Source organism: Halichoerus grypus, chromosome 6 (assembly GCF_964656455.1).
Source record: "Halichoerus grypus chromosome 6, mHalGry1.hap1.1, whole genome shotgun sequence".
NCBI lineage: Eukaryota > Metazoa > Chordata > Mammalia > Carnivora > Phocidae > Halichoerus > Halichoerus grypus.
In genome coordinates this window covers 25,217,460-25,231,541 of record NC_135717.1, presented here as the reverse complement: position 1 = coordinate 25,231,541, position 14,082 = coordinate 25,217,460, and the positions used below count along the sequence as shown (strand labels likewise).

The following is a 14,082-nucleotide window of genomic DNA, read 5'->3' as shown; positions in this document are numbered from 1 at the left end:
TCCTCCCCTCTGTGGCAAAGTGATCAAGATAAAAGAAGTGACTGGACAGAAGGGAAAGGGTTGTCCAGCTGATTTCCTGTTCCTAGTGCTCTGAAGCCCCATTGTAGGTAGGTGGTGAGAGGGCACAGAACAGCAACAGCAAGAGGTGTTTAGGGCAGACACTGGGGAGAACTTCCTGGAAGAAAATTAAGAGACTCATGACAGTGTGATTCTGAGATATTTAGGAATAGCTATTGCAGGGATATTTAAGAAGGGACAGATACTTTCAGGGCCAGAGGGGCTAGGTGGTAGAATCCTGTGAATTTTCCTGGGGTAGTTAAGGAATTCTCCCCAGGACATGATGGCTGCTCAACATCAGCAGGTGTTTCGAGCCATATCATTTCTAGGTTGCCCAGAGAAAAGCATAAAAAGGGACCAAATTGCTTCTAGTATCCTCTCTAGGTATATCTCCCCAGACTCTCACCTTGGATCATGGCTTCTAGTGTCTTTAAGTCCTCTGGCTTCCTCAAATGTCTCCTGATGTGGGTCTCTGTTACTTTGTGCCCTCAGTGATTAGTCATTGACAGGTAACTGGCACCCTAATCTTGTCCATTTCCAAAGCTCATGTCTCCAACAGAGACCTCTGCATTTAGGGAGCCCCAGTACCTGCTGGTCATGGGGACCCTTTTAGCATATGAACCACTGATGGTCAGCACCTCAAAGGACTAACTCTTTAAGAGTGGATCCTTGGGGTGCATAATGGCCAGAGTGAGAGCAGACAGGCAAGCTCTGTGGCATTGGGGCACTCTCTCCATCTGGGAGGATACAAGATCTGAGGTGACCTGTAATGTCAGAAGTCTCTTATTCAGCTGCAATATTTTTTCTCTTAGGTGAGTGTTTCTGGAAAACAGCTTGTCTCAGAGGATAAGAGCCCTCTGCTTTCCAGCTCTTGTCTCAGGGTCTGAGGATCCACTGCCAGTCAGCAGCTTCGGCAGGTGAGAGCCATTCTACTGGATTAGGGTTCTAGGCCTGGGTCTGGGATTGATTTGCTATGTGACCTTAAGGAAGTATTGTTCCACTCTGGGCTTTCATCTTAACCCCTCGATGACCTGGGAAGGTCTTTGTTTTTCTGACCCTATGACCCAAACAGAACTGCAGAAGAGCTAATATTCATCGACTTGGGCAAGACAATATAGGTGGAGTGGGATAATTTGCAGAGACAGAGAATATTAGGTGCTCAGCTTTGGGCAAAGTATGTTTGAAATGCATGATGGATCTCCAAGGGGAGAAGTCAAGCAGACTGGGATGCAACAGAGAGATCCAGGCTGGAGACACATGTGAGGGTAATCAGCAAGGCATTTGGGGTCCAAGCTACCATACTGGGTGAGATCTTGTATGGAGTGAGTGTGGATAAAGGAGATGAGGCAAATCATCAAGAGAAGGTGAAGAAAGGGTGAAAGGAGCTGAAAGAAAGTACATCAAGCCCATGGGAGCTCTGTTTCTCTCTCCCTAGTTGGAGCTAGAACTTGCTGTCAGTCCTGGGCATAAATCTCCTCTTTGCCCCCTGGATTAAAAGAACTGTCCCTGATGCCTGCCAAGGCTCTGGGGCCGTGCATTCCATAAACACAGCAGGGAGGATTGCCATCACCCCAGGTAAGGCCCTGGAGTCGTCCACAGTTAATGATTAGTTCTGCTCTCCATGAAGACCACAGGGACTCTGGAGTTATCTTCTTGATTAGCTGCCTTCCTCCCAAAGGTGGTAGGGATTCAGGAGCTGTCTTCTCAGGAGGAGGGTGGACCAAGAGATACCCAGAGAAACTTCCCAAAGGACTTGGCAGGTGAGCACTATTGTCAGGAATGGTGGACTGATGGGTCACTAACTGATCTCTAGAAGTCAGGGCTATGGAGGAGAGTGAAAATCTCCAGGGAAAAGCAATCTGCAATCCCTAGGAACCTTGAAAGGGCCAGTCTTAGTGAGGAGGCAGCACTGGGCAAAGGAAAAGTGTCTTTAGCACAGCAAAGGGAGGGACTGAGGTGGCTGGGAGAAGGGCAGTCAAAGGGGGTGGGAGTTGGATGGCAGGAAAGGAGGCCTGTCTGAGGAGGTGAGTCCAGAAGGACGAGCAAGAGCCAGCCAAGGAAAGAGAGAGGGACCAGAAGGTACAAAAGCAATAACTATTCCTGCCTAGGAGCTGGTAAGGGTATCTTCACTTGTTTGTATAGAAAATAGGAGAGGAGACACAAGTGTTTAGAGACCTTGAGTATTCTGTCTGCTGCCGCCTAGAAAGTGGGGGATGGGAATTCAGCCATTGGCAGGACTCCTAGCCAGATTCCTTGAATCAAAGGTCCTAGAGTTAAATTCTGCAACCCCCATCAAGGTACACATGTTGGAACTCAGACACCAGGCTACATAGCCTTGGAACTACTTTCCCTGGAGCCAAACCATAGATGAAAACAATAATTATAACAGTTGTAATTTCTAAAGTGATTCTAGGTATAGGCCCCATGTGCTAGGTGCATAGTATTCAAGATACCTCAGTTAATTAAAAAGTTTTAATGTCACTGGTTTAGATAGCCACCTGAGAGACTAATGGATAATAGAGACTTGCTTATTTATGATTATTAATAAGTAGGGTAAATAACAGATCCTTTATATTATTAGTAAAGTGCTTTATTGCTTTGAGGTATACCTGTAATGAATGTTTCACTCCCCAAATTAAATTTTTCTTTGCCTGGAAAAAGAGATATCTCAGTTAAGATTCAGTTGAAGGAAATAGACACTGTTTGTATTAGTCAGCATATACTATAGTAACAAACATCCCAAATACCTCAGAAGCTTATACCCATACATATTTTTTCTCATGGGCCTGTGTGTTGGCTGTGGCTGTTAGGGCTCAGCTCAGCTCTACATGTGCTATCATCCAGGGACCCAGGCTGAAGGTACAGCACCTATCTGGGATATGTTACTCTCATAATAGAAAGCAGAAATGCAAGAGTTCCTGACCAACTACACAATCTCATCCATTCACATCTCGACCAAAGCATATCCCACAAACCAAGCTAAAGCCAATGAGAAGTGGATACATCCTCTTCCCCAGAATGCACTGGACAAGTCACGTGAAAATGAATGGGAACACATAATCCTACTATAGGGAGGAGGCAATTGTTGGAAAAAGCAATTTAATCTACCACACCACAGTATTTTAAACATAAAGGTATTTATTGCATGAAATTGGGTGTTTATAGGACTGTCAGAAGGGCTGGAGAGAGAGGATTTAGACTGGGTGTTGTGCTTTTGGAGAATGGCACACCAGAGGGAAACAGGACTGAATGCTGAGTGCCAATTCACTCATAACCACCACAAATTCCTTTCTGGAAGAACCCTGTAAGGTTGCGATGAGTCTCCTTAAGCAGCTGACCTAGAGTAGTCTATACCAGAAAGACTCACCACTGTGACCTCTTTGCTTCACAGGTCTGACCATGCATTGGCTGCGGAAACTCCAGCAGGTTTGCATCCGATGGGGGACCCAGATGTCTGGTCGCACTGTCCACCTTCATACCAAGCAACTGGCATCCCTGCAGTGGGGTCACCAGGAGGTCCCTGCCAAATTTAACTTCGCTAGTGATGTGATAGATCACTGGGCTGGCATGGAGAAGGTAATGGGGTGGAAAAGGGGCACAAAGTTGAACAAAGTTCATTAATTCATCCATTCATTCCGTAAGTATTCATTGAGCACTTATGTGTCAAGTACTATGATGAGCTATGAAAATGTCCATCTTCCATGAAGGCAGCATGGGTAGGAGCAAGAGAGCATGGGCTTGGCAGAAAGGAGCTCTCGGGGGCTGGTGCTGGATGGGTCGACCTGGAACACTTCCCCACCCCAGCCCTGGCAGCTGACACACAGTTTGCCTATATACATGCTCTCTTGTGACCTCCCAGGGTAAAATAAGGAAAAGGGAGCTGTGGTCATAGAGAAAGTAGATTGGAGTTTAGTAAGAGAAAGTCAGCACTGACCAAAGACTGAGTCAGTCTTCTCAGAAAATTATGTGTCCTTGTCATTAGGGGTGTGTAAACAGGGTGGCCACTAGGCAGGGATTGTTCAAAAGGGCTCCATCATGAGATATCAGAGAAAGAAAGCAACATGGAAATTTCCCTCCCTGGACTTCTGGAATTCCACCCCATTCATTGCCAATTCCACCATTGCCTTTGCCTGAAGTTCTGCGCACCATTCTAGAGCATGGAAGATGAATGAAGAGGTGGAGCATGGTGCTCAAAGGGAGTCATACCATGATGTTGGCCTGAGGTCCCAGCACCATGATACAACCTTGATGTGCAGATCACAAATGCTGGGCCTCTAGGTGAAGATGGCCCATGGTGCAGGCACTCTTAAAAAATAATAATAGTAGGGGCACCTGGGTGGCTCAGTCAGTTAAGTGTTTGCCTTTGGCTCAGGTCATGATCCCAGGGTCCTGGGATCGAGCCCCGTATCAGATTCCCTGCTCAGTGGGGAGCCTGCTTCTCCCTCTGTCCCTCTTACTGCTTGTGGGTGGGCACTTGCACAAGCGCTCTCTTTTAAATAAATAAATAAAATATTGAAAAATAATAATAAGTCAACATTTTAAAATTGAAATTTTTCAGATAAAAATTTAGATTTCTGGCTTTTCTTTGAAAGTTATACCTCCTTAGAATAATGAGGAAGGTCTTTACTACCATGACTCAAGAATCCTGAATCCATAAAAGAAATGATTTAATAAATTAGTTACATAAACATCAAAAAACCACCACATTGACAATGCCATAAACAAAATAAAGAAACTAGTGACAACTGAGGGAAGATATTCAATTCCTATGACAGCATAAGAGTTAATAGTCCCAACATAAAAAGAGCTCCTTGAAATCAAGAATAAAGAGACACAACCAAATATACAAGTGGGCAAGGTATATGAATGGACAGTTTACAGACAAGTGAACTCAGGGGCTCCTGGCTGGTTCAGTCGGTAGAGCATGTGACTCTTGATCTTGGGGTTATGAGTTCAAGCCCCATATTGGGCATAGAGATTACTTTAAAAATAAAATCTTAAAAAAAAAGAAAAGTGAACTCCAATGGTTCTTAAATGCTCAACCCCACTCATAGTAAGAGTAATGTAAGTTAAAACTTCACTGAAATAATATTTTTACCTACTAGTTTAGTTAAATACAGGAGTTTGACAACATACTGTGTTGACAGGACTATGAGGAAAATGACACTTTTACACAATCCTGGTCAAAGTGCAAAAGGATACAACTCTGAGGAATTTTTAAATATCTAACACAATTACTATTAAATTTTCTCTGACTTTGTAGTACTGCTTTCAAACTATGATATGGAACCCTGAGGATACCTGAGACTCAGGGTAATCTGTGAAAACAAAACTAAGACAAATTGGAATCCTTATGCATCACCAGTGGGTATGTAAAATGGTACAGCTTCTATGAAAAACAGTGTGGCAGCTCCTCAAAAAAATTTCAGGTAGAATTACTATATAATCTAACAATTCCACTCTTAGATATATATCCCAGAGAATCAAAAGCAGGGTTTTGCTTAGGGAACTCAGTGACTCCATCAAACATAATAACTTTTCTATTATAGGAGTCCCAGAAGAATAAGAGAGAGAAAAGGGGGCAGAAAATTTATTTGAGAAAATAATAGCTGAAAACTTCCCTAATCTGGGGAAGGAGGCAGATATCCAAATCCAAGAGGCACAGAGAACGCCCATTAAATCAATAATAGCAGGCCAACACTAAGACATATTATAATTAAATTTGCAAACTATAGTGATAAAGAAAAAATCCTAAAAGCAGCAAGACAAAAGAAGTCCCTAACTTACAAGGGAAAACCCATAAGGCTAGCTGCAGATTTCTCAACAGAAACTTGGCAAACCAGAAGGGAGTGGCTCGATATATTCAACATGTAATGGACAAATCAGCAACCAAGAATACTCTTTCCAGCAAGGCTGTCATTCAGAATAGAAGGAGAGGTAAATAGTCTCCCAGACAAATGAAAATTAAGGAGCTCGTGACCACTAAACCAGCTCTGCAAGAAATATTAAAGAGTACTCTTTGAGTGCAAAGGAGAGACCCAAAGTGACAAAGACGAGAAAGGAACAGAGAAAATCTCCAGAAACAATGAAAAAACAAGTAAGAAAATGGCACCAAATTCATATCTATCAATAATTACTCAGAATGTAAATGGACTAAATGCTCTAATCAAAAGACATAGGCTATCAGAATGGATAAAAAACAAGACCCATCTGTATGCTGCCTACAAGAGATTCGTTTTAGCCCTAAAGACACCTGCAGACTGAAAGTGAGGGGATGGAGAACCATTTATCATGCTAATGGATGTCAAAAGAAAGCAGGAATAGCCTTACTTATATCAGACAAACTGGATTTTAAACCAAAGACTGTAACAAAAGATGAAAAAGGGTACTATATCATAATAAAGGGATCTATCCAACAAGAAGATCTAACAACTGTGAATATTTATGCCCTCAACATGGGAGCACCCAAATATATAAAACAATTAATAACAAACATAAAGAAGCTCATTGATAATAATACAATACTAGTAGGGAACTTTAACACCCCACTTACAGCAATGGACAGATCATCTAAGCAGAAAATCAACAAGGAAACAATGGCTTTGAATGTCACACTGGACCGGATGGACTTAACAGATATATTCAGAACATTTCATTCCAATGCAGCAGAATAGACATTCTTTTCAAGTGCACATGGGACATTCTCCAGAATAGATCACATACTAGTCACAAATCAGCCCTCAACAAGTACAAAAAGATTGAGATCATACCATGCCTATTTTCTGACCACAATGCTATGAATGGGTCAACCAGGAAATCAAAGAAGAAATGAAAAAATACGGGGTGCCTGGGTGGCTCAGTCAGTTAAGCATCTGCCTTTGGCTCAGGTCATTATCTTGGGGTCCTGGGATCAAGTGCTGCATTGAGCTCCCTGCTCAGCAGGGAGCCTGCTTCTCTCTCTCTCTGCTCATGCTCTTTCTCTCTGTCTCTCTCAAATAAATAAATAAATTCTTTAAAAAAAATTTAAAAAAAGAAATTAAAAAATACATGGAAATGAATGAAAATGAAGAGCATGGTCTTGAAGAGATACTTGTACACCCATGTTCATAGCAGGATTATTCACAATAGCCAAAAGGTAGGTTCAGTGGATGAATGGATAAACAGAATGGGGCACATCCATAAAATGGAATATTGTTCAGCCTTTAAAAAAAATGAAATTTGTGTCGTATGCTACAACATGGATGAACCTTGAAGATACTATGTTAAGTGAAATAAGCCAGTCACAGAAGGACAAATGTTGTATGTTTCCATTTATATGAGGTTCCTAGAGCAGTCAAATTCATAGAGACAGAAAGTAGAATGCTGGTTGCCAGGTGCTGGGAGGGTAGTGAACTGGGGAGATCTTGTATAATGAGGACAGAGTTTCCGTCTAGAAAGATGAGAAAGTTGTGGCGATGGATGGTGGTGATGATTGCACAGTAATGCAAATGCACTTAATACCACTGAACTGTATGCTTAAAAATGGTTAAAATGATGGACATCTAGGCTCTTTCCATAGTTTGGCTATTGTGGACATTGCTGCTATAAACATTGGGGTGCATGTGCCCTTTCAGATCACTACATTTGTATCTTTGGGGTAAATACCCAGTAGTGCAATTGCTGGGTCGTAGGTTGCTCTATTTTCAAATTTTTGAGGAACCTCCATGAATGGATAAAGAAGATGTGGTATATATATACAATGGAATATTATGCAGCTATCAAAAAAATGAAATCTTGCCATTTGCAATGACGTGGATGGAACTAGAGGGTATTATGCTAAGCGAAATAAGTCAATCAGAGAAAGGCAAGTATCATATGATCTCACTGATATGAGGAATTTTAGAAACGAGACAGAGGATCATAGGGGAGGGGAGGGAAAAATGAAACAAGATGAAACCAGAGAGGGAGACAAACCATAAGAGACTCTTAATCTCAGGAAACAAACTGAGGGTTGCTGGAGTGGAGGGGGGTGGGAAGGATAGGATGGCTGGGTGATGGACATTGGGGAGGGTATGTGCTATGGTGAGCACTGTGAATTGTGTAAGACTGATGAATCACAGACCTGTACCCCTGAAACAAATAATACATTATATGTTAATTAAAAAATGGAAAAAAACCCCACAAAAAATGGTTAAAATGGTAAATTTTATGGTATGTATATTTGACCATAATAAAAAAGAAAAACAAAAAATAAATACCTAGAGAGGGGAAAACAAATAAATAAATCTAAGATAAATTTGCCTTTTTTGCTGTCATGCTCTGACAAGTATATAGTGGTATTTTCCAGAGACTACATGGCAGGTAACACTGCAACATAGTGGTAGAAACAAATAAAAGAATCCAACTATCTTCTAGTAAGGAAGATGTGAAAGAGATTTGCAAAAATGTAAAACAAAGCTACTCTTTTCCTTTTTTTGTTTTAGAAAATATACTTACCTCTTTATTAAAACATATCATATTTGTGGTAATGTATAATGGTTTGCATCTGTTATTTGTAAAAGCACACATTTGTAAAATTTCTCTATTTTAATTTCTAATGTAGTAAATAGAGATAGATAGAACCCATATAAATAAAAGTTCTTTGGAGTGTAGAGGGGATCCTGAGATCAACAAGTCTACTAAGCATTGATGTGACAATTCCAAGACATGATTTATTCTACATGCATGTTTGTGCCAGCCCACCCTGAGCAGCAGATCTTCTCTTTCTTCAGGCTGGCAGGCGACCTCCAGGCCCAGCCCTGTGGTGGGTGAGTGGTGATGGGGATGAAATAGTGTGGAACTTCAGCCAACTGAGGGAACTCAGCCATCAGGCAGCCAATGTCCTTTCGGGGGCATGCGGCCTGCAGCCTGGGGACCGTGTGGCGGTGGTGCTGCCCCGAGTACCTGAGTGGTGGCTGGTGACCCTGGGCTGCATGCGAGCAGGTTGGTAATTGATTGCCTGGCCTGGTCACTATCTCCCTTGTGAAGCTGTTGGCAGAGAAATTCCACCACCCTTCCCAAAAGATGTCCCCTCTACATAGCATGCTGTCTCTCCTCATATGGAAATACCACCCTTTGTTCAATTATTAAGTAAACTGTGCACCAAGCACTGTGCTAGAGGTTGCTAATTCTCAGATTAGCATAAAGAATCTCAGATTCTTTATCTGAGAAAAGCCGGGATGGGTGGCTGGACTTTAAGACACTACTACAGTGAGTTTCTACATGTCTCAGCCTGTGTTTTCACCAAAAGTGGAAACTGAACAAACCACTTATGTGTATGTGCTTTATTTGGGAGCTCCAGCGAGCAGAGTGTGGGACTGGGGAGTGTGAGACAAAACATGGTCTATACATTCATCTTTTTTTTTTTGTCTTTTTGACGAATGACATATGATAGAGAAAGAAAGCCAGGGAGATGGAGAAGTCATAGAAACTCTGGCAACTGGATGGATGCTTCAGGCTTTCACTAAAGTGAGGACCACAGGGAGAAGCAGATATGGGGCTATCAGGGTAAAATGGCAGGTTCAATTTGGGAACTGTTGAGTTAGAGGTACCCATGTGATGTTCAAGAAGGGATGAGAAGTTCCAGTTACAATATAGATAGGTCCTGGGGATGTAATGGACAGCATGGGAACTATAGTTAACAATACTGTATTGTGTATTTGAAAGCCGCTAAGAGAGTAGATCTTAAAAGTTGTTATCACCAGAAAAGAAAATTTGTAATTATGTGTGGTGATGGATGTTAGCAAAGCGTGGTAATCATTTAATAATATATCCATATATCAAATTATTATGTGGTACACCTAAACTTAGTACAGTGTTATATGTCTATTATATACCAATTAAAATATGTATGGGAAAAAGAAAAGAAGGGATGGAAAGTGAGATGTTGCACTGAAGGGCACAATATCTGAGATGGAGACAGAAATTCAAGAATCATCAGCCTTTAGATTCAAGAGATGAGAAGTGGAGAGGTGTAAGAAGAGTCACAGAAACACCTGCACAACCTACCCTCATTCCCACCCGACCCTTCCTGGCTTCTCTCACATGTAACAGGTATTCTCATCAATAAGGAGGAAGATATAAGTATGGTCAAGACGTAGGAGTAATCAGAGGAAGTAGAAAGTAGGAACTTGAGGTCCCATGGAGAAAGTGAACAGGCCACACAAGGAAGATGACACCCTGAGAGATTACCGTCTGAAGGGAAGGAGAACTTAGTGTGGGACATGTGTCTGTTTTTCTGCGGGCCTGACTCAACATGGCCATTGTGTTGGAGACACACTGGAGTTGGTTAACAGGTCTGCAGTGTGGATCCTGAAGGTTAAGAGTGGGAAGAAAGTGAGCCAGGGGTAAAAGCTGTGCATGAGGAGGAACATGTGAAATAAGCTTTGTAAATGGTGAAATATAAGTCTAGTTATTCTCCAGAAGAATAAACAAAATCACACGGGTCTAATCAAGATAGAAGACAAAATCAAAGCTAAGAGCACTCTTGCCCAAGAAAATTCCGTGTTCCAGGTTTGGGAGAAGTAACCAGGCCCTAGAGCAGGACCTGTGTTTCAGGATGGAGAAATTCTAAGAGCCTTTCCGTAGTTTAATTACGGTATGAAAGTCTTCGGATACGTGAAACTTCCGTAGGGCATTGTGTGTGTGGGAGGCGCTTAGACTGTCCATGGCATGACATCAGGCAACTCAGTTTCTCTCCTTAGTCCTGGTTGACCCCTTACAGTTCTAACATACCCAGGAAATTGGTGGTCAAATCACTCTCTGATCTTTGGTGCCTTGCTACTGATATTCTCCATTGGTCATCCCTTCCTCAACCCATCTTCCCCCATTTGCTCCCTACTGGTTGATTACATCAAGCTTCTCTAGGGAAGAAGATAACCATCCCTCCCAGTTCTCTCTAAGACATTTGGCTTCTCTAGGCCTCGTCTTCATGCCTGGGACTATCCAGATGAAAGCCAAGGACATTCTCTATAGGCTGCAGGTGTCTAAAGCCAGGGCCATCGTGGCTGGGGATGAAGTGGCCCAGGTAGTGGACACTGTGGCCTCTGACTGCCCTTCTCTGAAAATGAAGCTACTCGTATCTGAGAAAAGCCGGGATGGGTGGCTGGACTTTAAGACACTACTACGGTGAGTTTCTACATGTCTCAGCCTGTGTTTTCACCAAAAGTGGAAACTGAACAAACCACTTATGTGTATGTGCTTTATTTGGGAGCTCCAGCGAGCAGAGTGTGGGACTGGGGAGTGTGAAGCAGGGATGAAGGAAAAGCTAATTTAAGAGTTTATTATTGAGTCACTGCATGCGATAAGTGGGCTTGATCTGCAGGGACCTCACAGAATGCCTCTCAGCAGTATCCACTGAAGGACTGACAATCTTTGAGCCATCAGCCTCTGAGCCCCATTGGTGGACGGTTGTATGGGGGGTGGGTATCATCTACCCCATACTTCCAGGCTGCATATGCATGCATGCAGAGCAGGCTCAGAGTCCCATGCCATCATGGCAACAGAGAAATCCTGGGGCACAAGTGAATCAGCCATAGTCCACACCAGAAGCACCACCAAGTGGATTGAAATGCCCAGAGCTGTTTACTGCAAACCTGGCAGGAATCAGAGGTGCGGCCAAGAGCATCTGAGGTAAAACGCAGAGGATGATATAGTGAATATCCTCCTCTCACCCTCTGTATCTCTAAGCTAGGCTTCTAAAGCAGAGGACTCTATTAGTCCTTCCAGCAGTGTATGGCATGCTTGGCTGTAAGAATGCATTTCCCTGTCACATGTCTGGACTCCCTCCATTAGAGACACAGACCTTAAGAAACCCCTAGGGAGAACAAAAGCTTTTTCTAATGCCATGGTCTTTAAGATAACTGTCAGAGAAGTTGACAACATGCAACCAGCTTTGAAAGACTTGAAATTGGGACGCTAGAGGAGATGTTCAAGAGAGGGAAGTCAAGGGAATAGAGGAGGTTGTATTGTGAAAACTGATACTAAATGAGCACCTACTATTAACTGGTATCCTGTGAGGGCTCCCAACAGCAATCAGGTTAACATTTATGGAGTTTTTGCCAAGCAAGTTGCTCATTTTCTTTGTTACAGTTAATTTTCTCAGTAACTCTGTGAGATGGATATTATTGATAACATTTCACAGATACAGAAAGTGAAACTCAAAGAAGTTAAATAAATAGTCTGAAGTCACATCAAGTGCCAAATCTGAGTGGGTTTTGAGCCCAAGTGTGACTGACTCAGAATCCCTTGATCTTAATCATTCATAAGCACCCCTTCTGAAGTGGGTTGGCTGACTTGCCAGCATGGGGGAAGATGGGAAGAGATGAGTCGCCGGGACATCTAGTGTCCCAGGGAGATCTGAGAATGTGACAGTCTGTGTCTTTGTCAGAGAAGCATCTACGACTCATTGCTGTGTAGAGACTGGAAGCCAAGAAGCAGCTGCCATCTACTTCACCAGTGGGACTAGTGGCCTTCCCAAGATGGCAGAACACTCCCACTCAAGCCTGGGCATCAAGGCCAAGATGGATGCTGGGTAAGAGAAACCCTTTCTCTCTACAGAAAACTACATGACCAGGGCTTGAGACTTTTCTGAGCTCAAATCCAGTTCTCTTTGCATGGGCTACCATCTGCTGCTTCTGAGAAAGACAGTTGGGAAGCCGGGCAAGAGGGAGCATGGCTTAGCAAGCTGGGTATCTAGTGACCTTTGGTGGGACATTTTTGTTCCAGATAACTTGGGATCTCTAAACCTCTTCAGTGCTTTGAGCCATGTGTCTAATAGGATTAGCACAAGGTCTATGTGCATTTCCCCCTCCAGTCCATCTATATCTTGTCCTTTGGAATGCTGGTAATTTGCTTTGATGCCACCCACATTCCAAGAGGGCATTTTGGCTGTCAGCATCAAATTACTTTTCAAATCTGTTGAGGTGGAAGCTATAATTGCATTAGAGTTTACCCTTGAACAATACAAGGGTTAGGGGCACTGGCCCCTGTGCTGCTGAAATCCAGGTATAACTTTTGACTACCCCAAAACTTAACTACTAATAACCTACTGTTGACCAGAAGCCTTACTGATAACATAATCAATTAACACCTATGTTGTATGTTATATGCATTATATACTGTATTCTACAATAAAGTATGCATGAGAAAAGAGCATTTTATTAAGAAAATCATAAGGTAGAGAAAATACATTTACAGTACTATACTGTATTGAAAAAAATCTGCATGTAAATGGACCCATGCAGTTCAAACCCATGTTGTTCAAGGGTCAACTGTAATGAAATGAACTGAGATCTCAGAATTTCTGAATCTCAGATCCCATAATTCAGAATTTTCTTTTACAATATATCAACCTCATCAATGGAATCAAAATACTGTGCCAAGGTTGTCATGCAATAATAAGAGATATTCAGGGTCTTTTTTTTTTTTTCAGGATATCCTGCTTATCATGTTAAGTCTATTATTAGAACTGGAAAAATATTTTAATGCAAAAAATGTAAAAAACTTAAATGCCCCATCTATGAGTCTGTAGTACCAGAAAATTAAATTATTTAATAGAAATTATTTAATAGAAGAGCTATAGTAAAATGCAGTTTCAAAAAAATGGGATGATAAATCACTTAAATGTAAGTAAGATATTAAATTTCCACCCCTCACCCCAAAATTTGGTCCCAATATGCCAAATAGACCCAATTTCCCTACAGAGCTGAAAATATTAATCATCTTTGGTAAGAGACACATATTATGATGATTCCCAGCCACAGGGAAGTTCTTTGTGTCTAGCCTAAATCATTTTTGCTTTAAGACAGGGCTAATAACTTTTATTCTGGCCTGAAGAGAGGAGGGAGACACATTTCACCCTGTATAGGACCTTCAACTGTGCGTAGGCAGTTCATGATTCTTCAAGAAAAGAGAACCAAAGCTCTATCCAACCAAACTAGAACTTAGCAAGGCCACTTTTTAAAATTTTTTTTGATTAAAAAAATTTTTTATTATATTATGTTAGTC

At 42.0% G+C, this 14,082-nt stretch overlaps 1 protein-coding gene across 1 annotated transcript in view; it reads left to right on the top strand.

The window, feature by feature from the left end:
- Window positions 1-3,456: 3,456 nt before the first annotated feature.
- LOC118528415 (acyl-coenzyme A synthetase ACSM2B, mitochondrial) overlaps window positions 3,457-14,082 on the top strand; it is a 35,843-nt gene continuing 25,217 nt past the window's right edge. The window contains exons 1-4 of the mRNA XM_036080826.2: window positions 3,457-3,633; window positions 8,808-9,018; window positions 10,995-11,202; window positions 12,464-12,607. Of these exons, the coding sequence (XP_035936719.1) occupies window positions 3,457-3,633; window positions 8,808-9,018; window positions 10,995-11,202; window positions 12,464-12,607 (740 nt within the window). The remainder of the gene's footprint in view (window positions 3,634-8,807; window positions 9,019-10,994; window positions 11,203-12,463; window positions 12,608-14,082) is intronic.